At 42.4% G+C, this 23,190-nt stretch overlaps 2 protein-coding genes across 4 annotated transcripts; one reads left to right on the plus strand and one right to left on the minus strand.

Moving 5' to 3' along the window:
• Positions 1-141: 141 nt before the first annotated feature.
• On the minus strand, positions 142-1,404 carry LOC148914140 (chromodomain Y-like protein). Its single transcript, XM_089024407.1, has 3 exons — positions 1,154-1,404; positions 951-1,042; positions 142-769 (listed from the first exon to the last, which is right to left on the minus strand). Exons 1-3 carry the CDS (start codon positions 1,310-1,312, stop codon positions 355-357), a joined length of 666 nt encoding a protein of 221 aa, XP_088880533.1. The 5' UTR covers positions 1,313-1,404; the 3' UTR covers positions 142-354.
• Positions 1,376-22,775, plus strand: LOC116304944 (caspase-8-like). 3 transcript variants are annotated; one of them, XM_089024415.1, is made up of 3 exons: positions 1,376-1,721; positions 18,966-19,346; positions 22,505-22,775. In XM_089024415.1, exons 2-3 carry the CDS (start codon positions 18,998-19,000, stop codon positions 22,546-22,548), a joined length of 393 nt encoding a protein of 130 aa, XP_088880541.1. In that variant the 5' UTR covers positions 1,376-1,721; positions 18,966-18,997; the 3' UTR covers positions 22,549-22,775. The 3 variants fall into 3 exon arrangements, with proteins under 3 accessions (XP_088880541.1, XP_088880540.1, XP_088880543.1); XM_089024414.1 differs by having other exon boundaries at positions 1,384-1,726; XM_089024417.1 differs by lacking the exon at positions 22,505-22,775 and adding an exon at positions 19,634-20,665 and having other exon boundaries at positions 1,390-1,726.
• Positions 22,776-23,190: the final 415 nt, after the last annotated feature.

A 23,190-nucleotide genomic window follows, 5' to 3' on the forward strand; every position in this document is an offset into this window, starting at 1 on the left:
GGCTGAGCCACCTACCCAGCAAAATAATAGAGCAAAAAGAAAGCAAGCTGTGTATTCAAGAAAAGGGGGGGAAAATGCCAAACGAACCAAGAAACAATAAGACATGTATGAGTAATATATATATATAGTATGCAAGTAGGAGACCTTCATGGGCATTTATAATGGCTAGCCATATCAGCATAGTGCCAAAATATCTATGTTTATTAAGTGGAATGCAAATGAGGATGAGTCTGTATCTGATTTACAGACTTGAATATGATTAAGATTTTCTATTGTGCTTTGTTCATTGATTATTTATAATACAGTATTCATTTATGAATTCTTATTAAGAGATATAAGCTTAAAGGGTATAAGTTAATTATTAGAATCATCACCAAGAGCTACTTTTATGAAAGAAAAAGTCAATTTCTCCTGAAATGCTCTTGGTGTTGGATGGTGCCCTTCAAGTACACTATATTTTTTGGGTGACTGGGAGATATAAGATCTAACTTTCATGGGGTAAAAGACTTTTATCCCCTGGCCATGGGAATCTGCAGAGTAATCCCAAAACTCTGGAAAATACTTCCTTGGGAAAGCTGACTTTTCTAACAAGTGCCATCTCTCATTAAGTGTCCATTTTCCCTCAAAAAGGGATTTATAAACGTCTCCCCTGAATGAGATGGTTACTGGAAGCCTTGATTTTGATTTAAGGTGTTTCTCAACCGCAACCCTGAATGAAGTTACTTCTGAAAAAATGATAGTTTCCTCAATTACTGGATTATTGAAAAACCTGAAAAGGAAATCAATGAAATGCGATTAGTAAATGATGCACCTTTGACCACAGAAAACTTCCCCATTTTTTAAATATATTGTATATATAGTGGTGTTTTATTTTTGTATGCTGCTGTAAATATTCAATACATAATAAAAGCTTAAATAACTTGTAAGCAGCAAAAATCAATAAATCATACCGGACACAATCAAGTGAAATATTTTCTTCTGGTTCCCAGGTGGAATCGAAAGGAGAATATCCCCGCCACAAAACTAAGTATTCAGTAGTCCCCTGTTAGCGAATAAAAATAGCACATAAGCAGAATTCTATAAGCACTACAATAAGTTTATTTATGAATTATGTATGCTTATCAATTACCAGAAACAAAGAAATTCAACTCACCGTAACATTTTCTCGCTTCGTGATGAGTCGCTCCACTTCCCATAGTCTCCCCTTTCCTTTGATTCTAGTAGTTTGAGACTTGGGAAGAATATCCGCCGAAGAAACATTGTTTAAAGTTGAATAAAACCCTTTTTCTCGTCTTTCGCGACCAGCCGCCATTTTGAATTCCGGTTGAATTCCTTAGATTATGCTAATTACTTCGAGCACATGAACCAATCAGGTATACGCTCAGACAATACGAGGATTGACAGATGATTTGATATGGCCGAGTGAACTTTTAAAAATAAGCACCTCCCACTATGATTCTAGTTTTCTGGCGATGTATTAAGCTTGCTGGCTCGGGCTTGTGATTATCGATCAAAAATGTGCAAAATTCAATCTCTTCACTCTAAAACATTATGTTTATGGTTATAGAGTACCAGACGAAAGCAGTGGTTCTCAATTAGGGTATTTTAAGACGGGCATAAAGACGCCATTCGCCTTTTAAACACATCCGTTTTGATCTTTTCCTGATCTTTTAGAAACGAACCGGAACGAATACTTTGAACGATCGATTGAAGACTGTAAAGTAAGGTAACAAGTGTTATTTAGCTTCATTTCTGTCTAAAATTTATTCATATGATGCAACACGTTCTTGATATGCGATGAAAAATAAATGATGTTGTAGAACCGACCTAAGTTTACTTTGATACGAGGAACCCTTGGCTGACAGACATGTGCACAGGAAGCCCAAGTAGTAGTATAGGGAATGGGGGTTCCAGCGCAATCTCAACACGGGCAAGACCCGTGTCAAAAATCCACCTACGGAAACAACCCACTCCAAGTGTGGTTGGGGGCAACAGCGCAAATATGTTAGTCTATATATGGAGTGCGAAGAATGTAAGAGAACTTTTAAGAAAGAAGCGGATTTGAAAAAGCATTTGAAAATGAAGACGAAGTGTATGAGCAGTTATGATTGTGGATGTGGTAAGAAGTTTGAGACTAAGGTTAAATTGTTTTGGCATTGTCAGGACTGTGAGTACGACTACGACGACTTAAAAAGTGCTTGGTATTAGGTATAAAATATTTCCTATTATATAGATGGAATCCCAAAGCAACTTCAGCACGGTGTCAATACCCGGTAACGGTGAGATTGACGTTAGACAGTTTTGGCGTCAGTCAGAAAGGAAGGTTAAAAGGACTCTCCGAAAAGGTATAGAAGAATTAGGAGCCCTGAAAGCGAGCATAATGGTAGAAGTAAGTTTGTCAAAAGACGAGGTAATGACGACAGCAATGTTGCGATCAAAGTCGTTAGTGATATTAGAATCCACGAATCTGGATAGGTCACTCAGTGAAGCCTTAGAAGCAATAATGGAGTCGCTGTCTAACTACACGAAAGAAGGATCGGGTTGGACAGTAGAGGAGGTTGAAGGAATAGAGATAAGTATGGCCAGGTACGTACCCATACGAGGGGGGAGTTACGTACCGCTACCAACGTGGGTAGAAAGGAAGAAGGCTATTGTAAACGTGAAGAATGAAGACAATCGATGCTTTATGTGGGCAATCAGGTCTGCACTGTATCCAGCAGAGAAGGATCCCTGTAGGACAAGTAAGTATCCCACAGATGATTTAGAGTGGGATGGTGTGGAATTTCCCATGCAGTTGATAGACATCCCCATATTTGAGGAAATAAACGATCTAGCAATTAACGTTTACGGAGTCAGAGAGCAGACGATAGTACCGTTAGTTCTGTCAAAAAGTAAAGGAGAGCGCGTACATTTATTCTACCACGGCGGACACTACTCATGGGTTAAACACATTAGCAGACTATTCTACAGACATACTAAGCACAAAGGCAAAAAGTACTTCTGTGACTGCTGCTTGCTGTCATTTACATCCTTAAATACCCTAAAGAAACACGATGAGATCTGCCGCGGAGTCGAAGAAGTGGCGCAACGGATCCAGATGCCCACCAACAAAGAGCTTTCATACGCAGACCATCAAAAGCAGATGCAAGTGCCTTACGTGATATATGCAGACTTCGAAGCGTTGATAACTAAGGAAGAGCAGAAACGTGGCGCCACGAATAAGGTAGGATTACACGAGATCTGCTCCTTTGGTTACATAGTAGTCAGATCAGACGGTAAAGCAAACCCTCCTGTGATTTACCGAGGTAAGAACGCAGCTAATGAGTTTCTAGAAGCATTGCGAGAAGAGGAGGGGGAGATTAGAAAACAATTAAGATGTCCAAAGAAGATGGAATTTACCAAAGAGAACCAGGAGGCTTTTAACAAGGCAAAAAAATGCCACATTTGTCAACATACGCTTCTTCAGTTTGGAAGACGAGCCAAGAAAGCGTGGGATGAAGATGGAAAGTATCTAGGAGAAGCTCATTTTAAATGCGGGAAGTATGCTAAGAAAGGTGAGAAGCCGGGAAAGCCCTCCACGCACTGCATTCACTGCCACAAAGCATTTGTTGAGGATTTCTATGTGGATAAGGTTAGGGATCACTGCCACATCACGGGTAAATACAGAGGAGCGGCTCATTGGAAATGCAATATAAACTTCAAAGTAAATCCAGACATGGAGATTCCGGTGTTCTTTCACAACCTCCGCGGTTACGACTCCCATTTGCTACTACAAGGAACAGACGGCTCCGACGTCAAATGCATACCCAATAACAAAGAGCGCTACATGTCCGTAACTGTGGGTAAGCTAAAGTTCTTAGATTCGCAGCAGTTTATGGCGGACTCCTTAGCAAACCTCGTAAAGTATAACACCAACTTTCCCATTTCCAGCCAATACGGCGCGGAAAGGAAAGGAGTGTACCCATACGAGTACATGGACTCCTGGGATCGATTCGAAGAACCCCTACCACCCAAAGATCGCTTCTACAGCACCCTAAACGAGTCCGGCATAAAGGATGAGGAGTACCAGCATGCGTTAGACGTGTGGGAAAAGTACTCCTGTGAGAACATGGGGGACTACCACGACATCTACCTAAGGTCTGACGTAGTGCTGCTTGCAGATGTTTTCCAAAGCTTCAGAAAGATGGCTATGGAATATTACGGATTGGATCCCGCTAATTTCTACACGGCTCCTGGGCTCAGCTGGAGTGCTTTGTTAAAGAAGACAAATGCGCAGTTGGATCTCCTAACGGAATACGACATGTACCGCTTTATGGAAGACGGTATCCGCGGCGGCGTATGCGGGCCCAGCCGACGTTACGCCCGCGCAAACAACCCCTTAGTAGAGCACGACCCAGAGAAACCAACCACATACATTTACTACCTGGATGCGAATAACCTTTATGGTTGGGCAATGTCACAGTACCTACCTGTGAGAGACTTCGAATGGGATCCAGTGAAGCCGATAGACTTCTACATGCAGGTAGGAAAGGAGGAAGACAAGGGTTACGTTTTAGAAGTGGATCTGGAGTACCCAGAGCGCCTGCACGACGAACACAATGAGTTCCCCTTAGCACCAGAAGCGATAGAGATACCATTTAAGCAGCTAAGTCCGCTGCAAAAGCAAATGTGCCCTGGTTACAAACCGTACAGGAAACTAACTATGAACCTGATGGATAAGAAGAAGTATGTGGTACATTACCGCAACCTGCAGTTCTACGTGCGACACGGAATGCGCGTAGAGAAGATCCACAGAGTCCTAAAATTCACGCAGGAACCCTGGATGCGCCCCTACATTGACTTTAACACGCAAAAGCGTACCGCAGCGAAAAATGACTTCGAGAAAAACCTCTTCAAACTGATGAACAACAGCGTGTTCGGAAAGACAATGGAGAACATCCGCAAGCGCGTAAGCGTAAAAATAGTCAGCACCAAAGAGGAAGCAGAAGCATACGTGTCACAGCCAGGCTTCGTTAGATACGTAGAAATGCTGAACTTCTACGTGATTCACATGAAAAGGGCAAACCTCTTACTAAACAAGCCCGTTTACACAGGCTTTACGGTGCTGGATCTATCGAAGCTGCTTATGTACGAGTTCTACTACGATAAGCTTAAGCCAAAGTACGGAGACCGCTGTCGCCTCCTGTACACAGACACCGACTCCCTAATTCTAGAAGTGCAAACGGAAGACGTTTACAAAGACTGCCTCCCCGACATAGACGAGTACGACACCAGCGGTTACCCGAAGGAGCACTTCCTTTACTCTGCGAAGAATAAGAAGGTAATTGGGAAGATGAAAGACGAAATGTTAGGAAAACCCATAGTAGAGTACGTGGGTCTGAAACCAAAGATGTACAGCGTGCTAAAGTTAGACGGTGTAGAAAAGAAAGCTAAAGGCGTAAAAAAGTACGTGGTTAAGAAGGACATTACGCACGAGTCCTACCTCAACGTATTACGAACACGGAAGGAACAGCGGCATAAGATGAACAGCCTGCGCAGCTATGGTCATCAGATACATAACGTCACGCAGGAGAAGGTGTCGCTGTCTGCATTTGACGGTAAGCGATGGATGTGTGATGACGGAGTGCATACGATAGCATTCGGACATCACACGATAAGCAGTTCTTCTTTGACGAACCCACGCGTGGGACCATCATGAAGATAATACAAGATGGGCTGACCCTTCTTAGCTATCGCACTTCGGATCTGGTAAGTTTCCAAAGACCAATTAGGATCCGTAGCTCTTTTGGATCCTCCTTCTAATTCACCCGGCTCATAGAGATATCGAACCGTGACATTACCTAATTTCTTTTCATGGGGGAAGACCGCCCTCGAACTTCTGATGAAGGACTTGTGTTCCACGTGTTTCTTTTTTATGGCATCCCTGGGTTTCATTCCCGTAGCCCTGGCCGCCTCGTTGTTCGAAGCTGCGACGACCTGGGGGAGCCTCTGAGTCCATTCCCTATTGCGTTTGGAGGGATCTTCCAGCTCTTTCCAATACTGGTATCCAAAGAGACGCTCGGCCAGGGTCTTATTGAATCTTTCGACAATGCTTTGACCCCTGTGGTACTCTGCTTTAGCTCTTCTAATTTTAGTGTCGTGGTCTTTCAGGGTCTTGGTAACCACGCCCATAAACTCCGTCCCCGCATCCACTTGCAGCAGCTTAGGCCATTTCAAGACGCGCTTATAAACCCTACCTAGGGCTTCTGCGACTTCCCCAGAATCCTTGCTGGTTATAGGTTCGGCGTCCTTATATCTGCTTGCGATATCAACTACGGTCAAAGCGTACCTATAGGTCTTCTTTCTCACCTTATCGTGCGGCAAGAAAAGCAAATCCGCCTGATGAACTTCATTGGGGGTATTTACGGTGAAGCTGGGCCTGGGAATGTACTTAGGCACGGGAAGATAAACCTGCCAGAGGGTTTGTTTTTTCAACCAGTTCTTAGCCGTTTCGTCTGATACCCTGGCCGCGGTCGCGAGTTTCTTGATAGCTGACGCTCCTCTCCAATAGCCTTCCGGCCCATAGTAAATCCTTTTAAGTTTGTCCTCTACGCGGCCCATTATATGAATTCCAAAACAAGATTGATCTTACGTCCGTTAAAATCCACCGTCTTTCCGTCCACTTTAATGGTGATGTTTATGCTTTCTACCAAATTAGACAAGTCATAGCTCAAAGAAATGGGAGTGTATTCTACTGGGTCAAATGGATTACCTTGGGGCAGAAACTTGGACATAAGAGAAGACTTTTCTCCATTGTTGTAACTATGAACCAAGTCGCAATAGACTTCGTAAGAGGATGCGACTTTCCATTTCACATCATATGTATTGCCGCTATTTATTGTGGTACTAGTAAGGCCCAGGAGTTCTACCAATGAACTGTCCTTTAAATTAGCGCTCCCATTATTTTTCTTAAATGTCATTTCATGGGGTAATCCTGTGGTAAGAGTATATCCATGCTTTGCTAGCTCCTTAGCCAGTGTTATGGGGGTGTAATGGGAATCTGGTATTTTTGGTTTGGTGCCGGAAGTTCCGATGACAAAGCCATTAATTAAATTATACCAAGAATTGTACAAAGAGCAACTAACCAACCGAACCTTACAGGCTTTGATGGGAGGATTCAAATACGTGGTAAAGTCATTCTTGTCGCTTTCCAAAAAGACGATCATTATATTAGATACGCCAAAGCCACGCCTCCGGCCAGCCCTGCGACTCCTACAAAGACCAATTCATTGTCTTTTTGTTTCTTAGAAGGCTGGTAGTAATTCTTGAACTGAGGCTTTTTCATTCTAAAGTCGGGGTGTGCTTGCGCATAAAGTTTGAAGGCGTAGTCTGTGTTTTCGAAGTTCTTGTCTGCCTGCATTTTGTCTTGGTAGTTCTTATCCAACCAATCCCTGTAAGCTTGTCTTTTTTCATTCCAAGCTGCAACGTCCCTTTGATATTTCTCCAGCGCTAAGTCGTGTCTCTTTCTTTCGGCGGCACCGCTTTTGTCGCCTCTAACTAATCTATCCAAATATTGACCACCATAATTAGCCCCTGTAAATGCTAAAGCTGCAATGACTCCACCTGCGACTAAGCTAACCATTATACATTAGGTAGGTACTTTTCCTTCCGTAGGTAATCCTTTACCATGATAGCCCCGCCTACGGCAGCGGTCATCTTAGCAAAGTTAGCGAAGCTCTTGCTTGGGTCTTCAGTAAAGTCTTCTTTGAGCACTTTCTTACCTACCCAACCAATACCCGCAACGATGGAAGTAATGATAGCTGCCTCTTCAACAGTTTTCAACAACGCGGTCGACATTATATTACAAAGCGAGAAGGAAAATCTAGGTCGCCACGGTACGTGGTGATAAATCTACTCCATTTCAGGGATCTTACTTTTTCTAACCTCCACAGGTGCGTGATACGTTGGTGGTTCTACCTTTTTCGTTGCCCGCCATTGTAAGTAAAGGCTGCCTGCTGCTATAGCGACTCCTAACGCGCCAATGACGTACCCAGGATTAATGAAGGATTCCTCTTCCTCCACCTTTTCTTCTTTCTTTGCTTTGTTCTTCCTGTTCATCTCCGCGAGCTTCTTACCGGCAGCAACTCTGCCTGGAGATTTAGCCTTGGTGATTCGTTGCTCCTCTACTTGAGGGGTTTCCTCCGCCTTCGATTCAGCTTCACTCATTTATATCTAAGGACTTGAAGGAATTGATAAGTACTTAACTAGGTACTTGAGGCGACCTGGGTAATTCCCGCGAATGACTTGACTAAGTACTTGATAAGTCACTTGCAGGTACTTGACTAGGTACCTCAGCAAGTGCCGCCTGGAAGACCTTTTCGACTTCTCTGTCCTTCTTGAAGTCCTTCCAAGATGTTCCGAAGGAACCTAGTACCTCCTTCAAGTCGACATGCTGAGCTACGTGCAAAGCCGCAGAGGCGACTGCCATTAACTTACCGCACTTCAAAGACAACCACCCACAGGTTATCTTAAGTTCTTGGGATATGACATAGTCATCTCTTATGTCCTTCTGTAGTTGCTCCACGTCGTCTATGGGCAGTGCAAGTCCAAGCAATTTAGTGGCAAGTCGGATAGCGGAGTCTGCTACGGCGTCCGTGGTCTTACTTGCAAGGGCAGCCTCGTACCTCTTATGGAACTTCTTAACCTCCTCTTCTGACAGCTTATTAACCTGCTCATGGGTAAGTTCCTTACCTATCATTTCTTTACACTTCCCAGATGACACCAGGATGTTAAGTTGTTCCTTGAGGTTACTTTCATCTAACTGTGTGGGGACTTCATCTATGAGCTGCTCAATGTCCATATATGTTAACGTCATACGGAAACCTCAAAGAGAAGATCATCTTGGAATGTTGGTGCGTTTTTAAATGCCGCATGTATTCGTGCAGCTGTTCCTTGCTTATCTCACCGCCGTAGTCGCTTAAAATGGTTTCCAGGTCAGACTTGCTCGGAGTATAAAATACTACGAGAGAGCCTATGTTTTCCCTAAAGGGCTTAGAGACGCTGGTAAGCTGCTGGGAGAGCAACCAAACGCTGATATTGTCGTGTCTACCGCTGAAGGCGAGCTTCACTAATTCGGAGGTGCGCCTTTTTACGTCGTCCCCACAGGCAATGTCATCCAATATGAGGAGCGTCTGTGTATCTTTAGGGAATTGCTTGTGCCAGAACTTCAAATGGCTGGATAACTCGTTAGGATCTAAGATATCTACGAAGAAGTCGTCATCTTTCACTCCTATGCCTTCCCAGGTGCGGTTATTCACGTAGGTGGGACAAAGCAGCACTATGTAGTCAAAGCGGTATCTAAAGGATCCTAATAGCTGCTCCACGATGAACTGGGTCTTTCCGCAGCCGGTGGGTCCTACTATCAGAGCGTTACAAGGCATGTGATCTGGGTTCATATATAGATGGAACCAGTGGAAGCAGTAAGAAGGATTACCGCCGACGCAAAGGATAAAAGAGACACCATAGAAATGCAAAGGGAAGAGATAGACCGGTTAAAAGAGCGCGTACAGGAATTGTACGATGAAATGTGTGGTCTGAAGCGTGCAGAACGGTTTGGCGCGCTTTTGACAATGGCGGGCTGGGCTAAGGAGTCCATTAAGGACTTCATTCGATATCCCCCATAGATATATGGACTGCATTACGTGCGAACTACCTGCTGACTGCATAATCCCCCCCAAAACACCGATACCCAAACCGTGTAAAAAATACACCTGCCGTCACTGTAATAAGGTATTCTCTGAAGAAGACTTCGTTGGACATTGGTGTCCCGCGGATACTAAAGCACAAAGGACTTTAGACGACGCTCGAGAAGAGTAAGAGGTCGCAAAGAAGATCTTACTAAGCCCCGGCAAGGGGAATTAGCATAGGTCTTTCTTTTTTATTGTTATTTTGTTAAATGCTGCAAAGAGGTCTCAAGTAAGGACCTATTTTTTATTGTTATTTTGTTAAATCATCGTAATCGAAGAATGGTTAACATGATTATCTTTTTGCTGGTTTCAACGATGAGAAAGAATGATACCTCATCTTTTAATGGGGGCTTAACAAAATAACAAGAAATAATAGACCTTATCCTAAAACCCTCTTACAGGGTTTAACAATTTAACAATAAAAAATAAGGTATATATAATGAAGTGCGTGCAATGTGATAGAGCTTTTAGTAGCAAGCAGCGACTGCAATACCATCTTTCCAAGAAAGTCTGTCAGAAGACCATCAGCACTGTTTGCGGTGACTGCGGTAAGGAACTGTCCACAGTACAGACCCTACGATATCACCGCGAGCATAGAGTCTGCCTTAAAGGTCATTGCCGCCGATGCGATGAACCCCTCTTCGAAGAAAACTGGCATAAGTACCGCTGCCGTCGCTATGACCTCACAGATGTGGTCTGCGAGACCCACGGCGATTTAGCAGAGCGATGTTGCCCCCTTGAAACCAGCCGGGCTTTAGTGCTGCGTAAAAAAGAAATAGACCAAGATTTCGTATGCTTTGACGACTACGAAGGAGTAAGATGGGAGAACCGAGAACACTGGGACGGCATCTGCGATAAATGTGGTTGTCAACGCAGCGGTCAACATATTTGGTGTTGCCTGTACGAAGGTCCCAAGCCTTTAGACCATTACCTTGCAATACGAAAAGAATGGTCTAATATATGATGTTACCTTACATCGCAGCGTTCACAGGAGGAGCCTTGATTACGATATCGATTGATTTCATGTCGGAAAAAATGAGGTCCGACGTAGCAGACCAATACCTAGAAGCCCATGAGGATGACTAATCACACAATGGATTAGCCTCCGCCTTTCTTTCAACGTCGAACTTCCATCGGCCGTTGACTTTACCATAGCTACGTATGTGAGTGTACTCTTCGCCTTGCAGTACGTACCGTACGCAGTCAGGAGCCCATAAACTGTACTCTTGGCTGCCGTCTAAGAGGACTAACCTTAAGCGGTTAATGTCCTCGAAGACGACGTAATTTTTTATTTTGTATGAAATGCCTTGTATTAATTCGCGCCAGTAAGTTTGTTCAACTATCATTATATTTATGAAATATCTTTCGGTGCGTTTGTAGCGTCTCCTGTGACTTGAAAGCCTTAACACACCAAGGGCAAGGTATGCGAATGCCGTCGACGTAACGGTCGATTTCCCTGCAGATCAGATCGTACTCGTTGCTTACCATCGTTAAGTATCCATTCATTTCATATTGCGTCAATACCGCTTTTTGCTTGTCGGACAATACGCCGTTACCCTTTGGCGTCTTCAGTTCCAGACATAACCCATTGTATTTTTTATGGGAGTTAAGAATTAGGATGTCGGGTTGACCTGCCTGGTAGCCCTTTTGCCAGCACGTTATCCTTTTACTGGTGGTATCTTGCAATTCCCCGAGTCCAGGCGCTAATATCAGCGTAGGGTAAAACCTGCGTATCTTATCGATGACCTTCTTATGTAAGTCGAACTCATCCTCGATCTTGAAGGTCAACTTATTTGGACCATCCAACGAGTATTTCCCCGTCTTCCTTAACGTAGGTAGGACGTCTTCGAAGACCCAATCTTGGAACGACTCTGCCGTTGGCAGTTTGGAGCTGAATATCAATTGATACAAACCAGACTCCGTCACATACAGGGATTGCGGGTGCGAACCAGAAGGGAGGCGATTCACCTCCAACTCGTTAAGTCTCTTCTTATGCTTGTCCCGCACGTGGGCTTTAATAGCATCTTTGGTGTCTGCATAACCTAATGCCTTTGCTACCTCCTTTGCTTTAAAGTACAGCTTATCGCCTTGCACTATGCATTGCAGTTTAGTTTCGTTGTTTTCGAATACGCGGAGCATATTATACGTAAGGAATATTTTTTATCCTTTCGCTTGGCTCAAGGAACGCGAGCCTAGTAGGCAACGCTTTTTAGCTGATTCATTTCTACACTCAGTTGCGCGTCTGAGACTACGAAGATATATGCGTTGATCTTAGTAGCGTCGCTGGCGTCTTTGGTGCGCTTGATCTCCAACGTAATGCCGTCCTGGGTATTTACCAGCCGCAATCCCTGTCCATGTAGGTCTTCGTCGTTCGTCGTGCGCATGTCGATCCACAGCGCGTACTTATCCTTAAAGAATTTCTTTGGGTCAATTTGGTCGCCAAACTTACGTGCGACTTCCCGGTACATATCCGCGGGCTTTATCCCTTGTGAGTAAACCTTATTAGGCACTCCGTTGATGCTAACACCTACGTTGGTAATGTTAGGATTAAAGAACGCCTCGGAGTCACGCAATCCTGCCGTGTATGTCTTTGCGAACAGCAACATTATCCCTGTAAGGCTGCGCCTGGGAAGGTTAATGCTTTGGTTGATGACCTCTTCGACGTTATTTGTAAAGCTGAACGTCTTGTACATCACGACGTGATCGTAAAGGAAAGCCTTCCCGGAGCTGTATTCCATACCGGCGCTACGTGCTAAGTCTTCGCTGTATACCGTTTCATACTGCAGCTCTAAGTTAGTAACGGAGTATGGGTGGACGGCTGAGGAACTTACGTCCTTTCCCTGTAGGATGTTCGTAGTGTCTGCTAGGGTTACTTCGAACTGCAGCTCGCTTAGCTGCCTTGGGTAGTATGCACCGTGGTTCGTGATAACTTCGAAATCTAATGGAACGACATATTTAGTGCCATAAGCCGTCTTTATTTCGTCTTCTCCTGAGGCGCCAGAGGTTGCGCTTCTTACCTTGCGTATGGCATCACTGGCGATTCCCTGCTCTATCCTTTGCGCGCGGTCAAATGCAGTCAACCATAAGTCTTTGTACGTGGTATACAGATCGTACCTATTTAAGTCCAAGAGGGATTCCCCTGCGAACTTCACCCGCATCTTTGAGACAATGTTGCGGCCAAGGTCGTTGACAACGTGACGCGCGTCCGCAGTGCTTGGTTGTATTGCTAGGTCAAACCTTAGCGCCAGGGTGCCAGGAACTAAGACTAGGTTATCCGTTAGGCGGGGCACGCCTACGTACAGCGTTTCTCCAGGTCTAGCGCTGCTGGGGGTAAAGGTGACTCGGTGAAAGGTGCGTTCTGCTTTCAGTCCGCCAACCTGCTTAGGTAATATGTTGGGGTTTAACTTTGAGCTTATCATATATAATGGAAGTAGAAGGAACGGATTTTGACCCCACCACCGAAGAAGGTCAAGTAGACATTAACGACGAAGAATACGACGCATGGACTAAAGGCGCGGAAACCGACCCCCTAATCTACGACATGGCTCTAGAAAACACGTACGGTAGTAGGTGGAAAAGCTTCAAGGCAGCCTTGAATCGCATGTGGCACGAAAAGAACCCCGGTGAGTCCCCTCCTGAGTACATAGAACTTCGAAACATGGGTGAGCAGGGAGCAACCGCGCGGGAAACCGTAGAGTGGGCAACGCAAGAGCTACGAATGCGCTATTCCCACTTCGAGGCCGACGACGTAAGGCTCACAGAACGCGGAAACAAAGTCCTCATAAGCGTCCAAGACATGAGATATCCCGACAAAAACCGCTGGACCAAACCACAAATCCTCTTCGACGAAAATGGCTCGGTCATGGTTAACGTGGCAAGATTAAGAGGCTTTCAACTAGCTACCAGAAGTGCGTTAGAAAGGTTGGGAGCCCTGAATGAAAGGGTCGCACTAGAAAAACACGCCGAGGAACTACAAGAAACGTTGAAAGAAAAGGAAGCAAAGTACGAAAGACAAATACGGCAGCTAACCGATGCTCAAAAGAAAGAAATCAAGGGCAAGAACGAAGTCATACTGCAATTCAAGCGAGAAGCTGAAACGGCTTTAGACGAAAGAGACCGAGCCAGACACGCCTTCAATCTTGCTCTAAAAGACCTGGATATGAGCAAGGAAGAAGCTAAAAACTTGCATATCACCATAACCGGCTCTTTGGAGGAACGGCGGCAGTTGGTTGCCGAAATCAACACCATGGAAGAACAAATCCGGCAAAGAGATCAGGCCATCGAAGACCTGGAGGGGGAAATAGAGCGGCAGCAGGAAATAATCAACGACCAGACTCGTCCCGAAGAGGAAAGGGAGGCAGCACAAAGGGAATTAGAAGCCCTTCAGGAAAGAGTCGCGGAATTACAGGCGCAAAAGGAAAACCTGGAAAAAGAGTTGGGGCTTACCACCAAGGAAAAAGTAAAAAGAGCCCTTTTGAAGTATGGTCTTCCCCTTGCATTCGCGATCGCTATTTCAAGCGTAGTAGGAGTTATCCTATCCGCTCTTAAGGCTACAGGCGCGGGCGTAAAGAAATTAGGCAATGGGCTGACGGACTTGGGGAAAAAGATGGCAGCCGGTCTTCCTGGGCTGCTGGGTTCAGTTGTTTCCTTGGCACTTAGGGCCGGCGGCGAACTGTTGAAGTTCGTGGGGAATAACATTTGGATATTAGTTGTAGCTATTGGGGTGGTCCTCCTGAAGAAGATGAAGGCTTAGCCTTCTCATTGGACGGTGCCCTGCTTTGAGGATAATGAAAGACGGTATTAGCGCCGCCCTGGTAATTTGGAACCAACGGTAACACACTCATGGTAGAAATGGGCTTATGACTCCAGACTGCATTAGCGGGCCTGCGACCTACGCGATTTATTCCAAACTTGCCGTCATCAGAAGTGACTTGCAACTTAGCATATTTACAATTGGCTAGCATATGAAAAGTTACTGGCGTTAGGTCTTCAGAGGACCTAGTGTAGGGCTCCATCGAAAAATGGGTAACTTTCCTGGTGTTCGTTGAAGTTCGATAAGGAAGCAGGGGCTTATTATTCTCATCGATAAGCCTAAACCCCACATTCGCATGCGTATTTGCATTAATGCTAATAGTGCAAATGACCAATGCAGTGCCCCCAACTTCAACCCACAGTCCAACGTCATGCCAGGCGCCGTTGTCATATCCCTCTTCATCTAAGCGGTGGGTATAACGCGTTTCCCTCACGTATGGATTCATATATTACAGGGAACAAGTTCCCTTCTAGAGGCTCATTACCGTCAAAGTGCTGATGGTCATGTGGTTATAGACAGTATTCCTTTGATTTTCTATGCTATTTATGCAAACACTCCCGGTGTCATCTACTCTTATCTGCAGCTTTACCTTCCCGTGGCAATCAGCAACCATGTGGAAAGTCCAAACGGAAAGATTCTCAGAGCTATTCGTTGGCGGCTCTACTGAGAAATGCGTAGGCTCCCTGTTGTTTGTCTTCGCGCGCATGGGCTGTAATACTCCATTGTCGTCACAGAAACGAAATCCTACATTCGCACTGCTAACGGCCCCAAAAGAAATGCTGCATAATATCAATTTTTTTCCTGAGTAATTCAAATTCACGGACATGCCCGTGACATCAACCCAAGACGCCTGGGTATATTTTTTCTCACCTGTGTAAGTCGTATAAACACAATCTACTCCAGTTACGTAGGGGTTGTTCATCGCCATATATAATAGCTCAGACCAACGCCCGCGGCGGCTAAGCCGGCTTTTAGTAAGTTATGGTCATATTCCTCAGGTATCGTAGGTAGAACCTTCTTCTCGATTACGTTTTTTGGTTTCCCTGCAGGATTCTCTACGTGCTCCTTCTTTGGCTTCTCCACGAAATGGGGAATGTTCCTAAGAGTGTCAGAGTTCACGTCATTCACCCCAAACTTCATGTCTGTAGTAGCTCGTTGAAGTTTGTTGTTGTATCCTACTACAGAGCCAGTATTTATAGATAAATTACTAGGCATTAACCAACAACCCGGGGCTACTGCATAGTCCAACCTTGCCTTAGAATTTTGTATAGCTAGTTGGTAACGCTGTACGCCCTTGCTAATGTCGCCCTCCAAAATCGAACTTTCGAATAGAATCAAAGCTTCGGCTCGCGTCTCTTCTGCGGCGCCGGTATTTCCAATTATACTCGATCGGGTGTTTACCTGAGCTCCAAGGATAGAATACACGTAAGCTTCTATGCTGCGGTTTAAACGGGCAAGGCCGGCTTTGGTTAGTCCTTTACCTTCTGGGGGTATGAAATTAAGATATTGCTTCGTTTGCTCGTCGTTGGTAATCTTGATAATCAGCGGGTTAGCCCCACCATACTTACCACCCTCGTCTTTGAACAGAGGTCCGTCTCTGACTTCCTTAGTGGTTTTGGCATTTGGTTCAAAGAAGGTGCTACTGTCGTGAGTTTCTTTGTGATACCCAGTGTTCCATCGTAGATTCAACGCATGAACTTCCTTATCACTTAGCTCGTGTCCACCAATCCCCCAATAAGCCCAAATATGTCCCAGACCATTGTTAGCGCCGGCAGTGCATCGGAAATCCTTCCCTACAACACCAAACTCCTTACAAAGTCGGTCGTAAGCAGGAACGTTGTATTTATTATCTCTTGGATAAAACGCGGCATCTCCCGGCAGCGCAATAACACCCATCTCATGCAGTATTCTTCGGACGGTAAAGTGGAAGTGAAACATAAATATCGAATTCTTCATCAACTTCGCACTTACACCGCAGCCGCTGGTGGCACACCAAACTGCAAAGTTTAGTTGCTGCGGCCAATAACGCATGTTAGGACCACTTAACCATTCGTGGGCTTCTTTCGCCGTGGTATGAACAATGGGAACTTCTTTGAAGATATCTCGCACCTTTAACGGAAAGGAATGGTTGTTAGAGACCCGCATGTTCAACGTTAAGTCCAGGCTTGGGTGTTTATCAAATGAAACTGCGGGTATCGGATAAGTACCGGCACCCAGCAATAATTCCTTTGACCAACTAGGTTTAGGTTCGACATGCACGGGTTTAGGCTTATGCGGTAAGATCTTAGGATGCTTCAGCTGAGAGTCTATCTGATCGACCAGCGTAGGTTTCAAATCCTCATTGCTGTACATTCTTTCGCCGTTGAAGTAAATCCCATCGGGCCTTCTTTCGAACTTACTAGGGTCTGCATGCGGAAACATCTTCCTAAATGCTCTCCAATTCCAGTAATCTCGATTATCGTGACGTGGCTGCTCCTCAATATCATTCCCAAAAGCGTCGTACATTAGTATATATAATGGATGTTATACCATCAGCACCTAAGTTGTACCCAGATGTTCCCTATACTACACCTAACGAATTAAACGCCGAAAACTTTCGTCTGAATAAAGCAAATTTAATCCTGGCTTACTTGGAAGGGCAGACAAAACACTACGAAAAAGTCCGAAAAAAGTACGTCAGAGCCCGGAGTACGCTACATAAGATTGCGATAACTTCAGGGTCCATATCTGTTGTGTTAACGGGCTCTGGCGTTGCTACTTCGCTTACTGGACCGGGAATAATCGTTGGGGTTCCTTTGGCCGGCGTTGGGGGCAGCTTGTGGTATCATTTCTGCTGTTGCTACGGGTATTATGAAACAGTTGTCAAGCAAAATATCCAAGCATGACACTACAATAGCTCTGTCAAGGGCTAAAGTAAATACAATTACCGACCTTGTCTCAAAGGCTTTGCGTGACAGAAAGATAGACGACGTAGAATTCTCGCTTATTCTGACCGAAGAAGACAAATACGAGAAATTAAAGTCGGACATAAGGAATAAAAAAACAGTCGTAAAAGATCTTTCCGAGGAATCTCGCAAAAAGATCTACCAGGAGGCAAAAGAAGAGCTTCAAAGAAAGCTTGCTCAGTAAACATCTGCTTTGAAAAGAGCGTGACGGGATTCTATTTACATATCGAACGTCAGTCTAGAAATTACGCGTAATATAAATTCAGTGAATTATTACGCGTAATATAAATTCAGTGAATTATTTGCATAACCTTATTTGGTAAATTATTACGCGTAATATAAATACACGTAATATGTTATTGTCGCCTCGGAATCCATCCTAACAGGGGGTGGTTGGGGTCTATTTTGTAAAATATTTCGTAAATTACGTCAGGGTAATAAGGAATATCCTTATCCAGCCGACAAAACATCCACTCGGCTTTTGTCATATCAGAAACCTCGGGAATAGACTTACCGGTAATTTCAGACAAAAGATAGGGAATAGCTTTGTAATATTTCCCTAGTTTTAATTTTTTCAATGTCTTCCGTAGACTTTGTGGGGTTGGCTCTTCTAAATGGTCTATGATTTTCTTCTTTACTTCGTTGTCTAAATATACCGGTCGATAACCTTGGATATGACTCATCCAGTCCCTAAAGTATTTTATTCTTTTGTATGGCGTCTTCTTACGACCTCCGTTGGAATAATATTGTTCCCTGGTAGCACAAGGCACGGCATTACGAATATTTTTACCGCACTCGTAACACTGTGCTGACGTGTCGTCTTCTATTTGCATTTTCTTACCACAACAAATATACTTATTTGGTTTAGTAGGTACAAACTTGGGTTTCAAGCACTTTACACAGAAATCATAAACAAACTCTTTACAATCTTCGCACTCCATATATAGACTAACATATTTGCGCTGTTGCCCCCAACCACACTTGGAGTGGGTTGTTTCCGTAGGTGGATTTTTGACACGGGTCTTGCCCGTGTTGAGATTGCGCTGGAACCCCCATTCCCTATACTACTCAAGTAGTGTATTTGTGTTTGTTACAAACCAATATATCTAAGAATTTTCAAGCCTTAAAACTTGGTGAAAAAATGTTTGCTTTTTTCGTTTCCTTAATTTAATTTGGGCATTTTTAAACCCTTATAGAAACTGAGGCTGCTAGTAGGTTGTAAAATATTTCTTTAATTAAGAGTTTAGCACATGTAGCTCGAAGATTTGGGCTTTTTACGGAGTATTCGAAATTTTATTTTGTCGCGTTTGCCGTCCCGAGGCCGATTTTCTTAAAAACGGCCAAACTATTTCCTAGCCTTTTAAGCATACGTTCTTAATGTCTATCATGTAACTTTCCGTAACGGACACACTTATTATATTATTACATTATGATTTATTATGATCCTTTAATTGTCATTGCTTATTCCTTTGGCTTTTTCAGCTATAGCCATCGCTATTCATTGAGGTTTAGAGATGGAGGGTCAAACAGCAATGCAGTCGATGAAGTTTCAAAAGTTACTGAGTGAAATTGGACGCAAAATCCGACCACACGATGTTGAAATGTTTAAATATGAACTAAGATTCAAAGAAAACATTCCTTCTTCATTGCTGGATGATATTGACAGCCGTGAAAGGAATTCAGGCTTGACGTTTCTTAAAAAGCTACAAAAAGAAGGATATCTCGCTGAAGATAATTTAGAACTTTTAAAAGAGCTACTTCTGGCTATCGAAAGACACGATTTACTCCAAGAATTGCTCAAATTTGAAAAGAAAATAAAGACTTCCTCTGATGTAGAAGGTGCGGTTGCCCGGGAAACAGAAGGTAGGTGTTGCACTACACTTAATATGGAATAATCGTAATCAATGGTTTCTCCTTTCATATATTCTTCCATCACGTGGGTGCGTTTGTCAAGGCCCTGTTACATGTGGAATTTTTTCTTACAACTTGCAATACAATTCTGACAAAAGCAGAGCATTGCAAGTTGCAAGTGAGATGCCACACTCGCGCAATTCGCTTCGAAATTTGCAAAATAATGCTTTCCCTGCCCTCGATAAAACCGGATGTGTCAGCGGTGTTCTCATTGGTCATTTGTGACGATTGCATTGCAGATTGCGGGATAGATGTTACACATGCTGCAAATTAATTCGTAATGTTGCGTAAAGTACTGAAGCTCGTTCAAGCCTGTCTGCAACTTACAACATTGCAGAACAGGGTCGTTACACGTGCAATCTCTTCTGCAAATTACAATTCAACGGAGTTGCATTGCAGCTGTAAGAAAAAAAATATTGCATAGTGCTCGTGTATGAAACAGTTCCAGTTCCAATTGAGTAGCTCAATAAATGAATGAAACAATAAACATGAATCGGCCAAATAAACCTTTTTTGAATAAGTCAAATACCGCGTGTTCTAGCTTCGATCACAGACTTATTTATACAGAGTTAGCCTTATTTCTGTGTCCAAATATTCACAAATATCAACGATCAAGTAAAAATTAAATGGGGGACACAAAAAGAACCGGTTGAATTATTCGTGTTAGAGTAGGGGATTGTCTCCCGGTTCAACAGCCTATCCCAATTTGGAGGCATAACACTAATGTACTAACAAATCACTCATGATTGTAAGCTGCATGGCTGCTAATAGCGCCTTAATACGCAGGCTGTAAAGTCCTCCACTGGTCATTAATGTAAAGCTCATTGAGACAATGTGAAATGCGTTATATAAGAACCCCATTATTCATTTATTATTATTATTATTATTATTATTATTATTATTATATAATAATCAAACGATCAAATGCGTAAAATAAAAGAATGACATAAATGAAAATACTAAAAATATACCTACACTTTCCATACCTACACTTTTCATACCTACACTTTCCATACCTACACCTTCCATACCTACACCTTCCATACCTACACTTTCCATACCTACACTTTCCATACCTACACTTTTCATACCTACACTTTTGATACCTACACCTTCCATACCTACACTTTCCACACCTACACTTTCCATACCTACACTTTTCATACCTGCACTTTCCATACCTACACTTTCCATACCTACACTTTTCATACCTACACTTTTCATACCTACACTTTCCATACCTACACTTTTCATACCTACACTTTCCATACCTACACTTTCCATACCTACACTTTTCATACCTTCACTTTCCATACCTACACTTTCCATACCTACACTATTCATACCTACACTTTCCATACCTACACTTTTGATACCTACACTTTTCATACCTACACTTTTCATACCTACACTTTTGATACCTACACTTTTGATACCTACACTTTCCATACCTACACTTTTCATACCAACACTTTCCATACCTACACTTTTCATACCTACACTTTCCATACCTACACTTTTCATACCTACACTTTTCATAGCTACACTTTCCATACCTACACTTTTCATACCTACACTTTCCATACCTACACTTTTCATACCAACACTTTCCATACCTACACTTTCCATACCTACACTTTTTTCATATTGTTTCTCATAACCAACTAGAAAATCTAGGGCCATATTTACTTGAATTACTTTATAATCGGGATATAGGCTCTTTAGTCCTGATCTTAATTCGCTATATTTCTGTTGCTTTAATAGTGTTCGTTCTTCAATAATGCCTATATTACGAACAGTTCCTTCAATGATCAACCAGTTCTTCTTCTCTTTGTCCTTTATCAAATTATTATTGTTATTATTATTATCATCATCATCATCATCATCATCATCATCAGTATTATTATTATTATTAATATTTATTTTTAGTTTTGTGCGTCTCCTCATGTGAATACATTTTTAACATGATAGCCCACCTCCGAGATATGCTTCGCTTATCACACAGAAAGGTTTCAGTACGAGGCTACGTGGGAAGTTAAGTTCATTCTTTTCTCCTTTCATCATTGAGCATTATGCAGAAGCCTCGCATTGAAACCTACGATGGCCGAGGAGGGCCACTTCCGAGTTCCGACTTCTGAGTTTAACTACTTACGGTTATTACTCACAATTGCTGTTTAATTTGAAATATTTCTTTATAAGTCAACCATGTAACATGTTTAGGTGACACTATGCAACATAAAATGTTTCAAACAAACTAGAGAACCTTAATAAGTGAGATATTTACCATAATTTTGACTTACGACTTACGACTTTCAAGTTCCGACTTCTGAATTTCGACTCATACCTAATCGCATTTCTTACTCTTTCTGTGTTTTAAACCAGTAGGGATTTATGTCACGATGATGTTAGTTGTACTCGTGTTGTCCTTTTGTATAAAACCTGTATAAATCATGTGTTTTGCCAGCTTACTTACTTAGATAACGGGAGAGGGAAAATATTTTATTGTTGCCAACCTATAATGGTATGTTATCCATAGTACAATCAATCAATCAATCAATCAATCTTTCATTGAGTACCGTTATTGAAAGGATATTTACATACAATTGATATATAAAAGAAGATTGGTACTAACCAGTTGTAGTAGCCGTAGGCTAATTACAAATTTAAATTACTTTTTTTGGTCAATATTTACAATGTTAAATAATAAATAAATAAATATAAATATAATATAAATGAAGAAGAAAAATAAAGAATATACATAGAAAAAAGGACAAACAAACAAACAAGTAGGTGGCCTAGTAGGAGTCAAATTACAATGGGAAGTTATTTGGATCTTTTAAAATCGAAGCAAATCACTTCTCTCAGGTTATGAGAAAAAGCGATTTACTTCGATTTTAAAAATTTACATCTTTAGTTTAATAATAGTAATAATGATGTTATAATTATATTTTGCTGGATTTAAGAAGATTCAGAGTAAGATCTAAGCAAGTCGTTTTTCAATTCCTTCTTGAATAAAGATTTGCTTAGACTTTTGAGTCGGTCATCTAAGGAATTCCACACTTTAACTCCAGTGAATCTTATATTAAATTTGCCATAATTGGTTTTAATAGGTGGAAGGGAGAAAGACAACTTGGATGCAAGTCTTGTATTATAGTTATGTGTTTGAGAGACTTTAACAAAAAATGAATCAAAAATACTCGGTAAATCGCCTGAATGATAATCGTACATAACAATAGCATTATAAAAATAAATGAGATCCTCGAGCTTTAATATTTTTAACTTTATGAAAAGAGGGTTGGTATCATGGTCATTATAGAAAGAAAAAGTTATTATACGGACAGCTGTCTTCTGTAAAATGAATAAAGGTTTGATTGTAGAAAAGTATATGTTACCACTGACTATTAATCCATATATATAAAAAGGATATATAAGAGAATAATAAAGATTAGTGAGAATTTCTATCATTACTGTTTCATTAGAAACACCCACGCAGCTCACACTAATTTTTAGCTAGTTATCTCTTCTATGTTATCTATAGTACATAAGTACACTTAATGTGTATTCATATATTCATTCACGAATATATTAAGATATGGTGCTTCTCCTATTACGACATCTGCTAATTGCGATGTTTGACAGTTAACTCGGGGTGGGGTTTTTTTTTTGGCGGAGGGGACATTTCTTTGTCGCCGAACTAATAAATATGTATATCCATATATAGTGTACATATAGATACACTACATGAGTATTTATATATATTAATACATATATTAAGTGCTAGGTTTTCCGCTAATTA

Source organism: Actinia tenebrosa, unplaced genomic scaffold (assembly GCF_029948245.1).
Source record: "Actinia tenebrosa isolate PJP-AT-01 unplaced genomic scaffold, QUT_ActTen_1.0 PGA_scaffold0__85_contigs__length_37466705, whole genome shotgun sequence".
NCBI classification, from domain to species: domain Eukaryota; kingdom Metazoa; phylum Cnidaria; class Anthozoa; order Actiniaria; family Actiniidae; genus Actinia; species Actinia tenebrosa.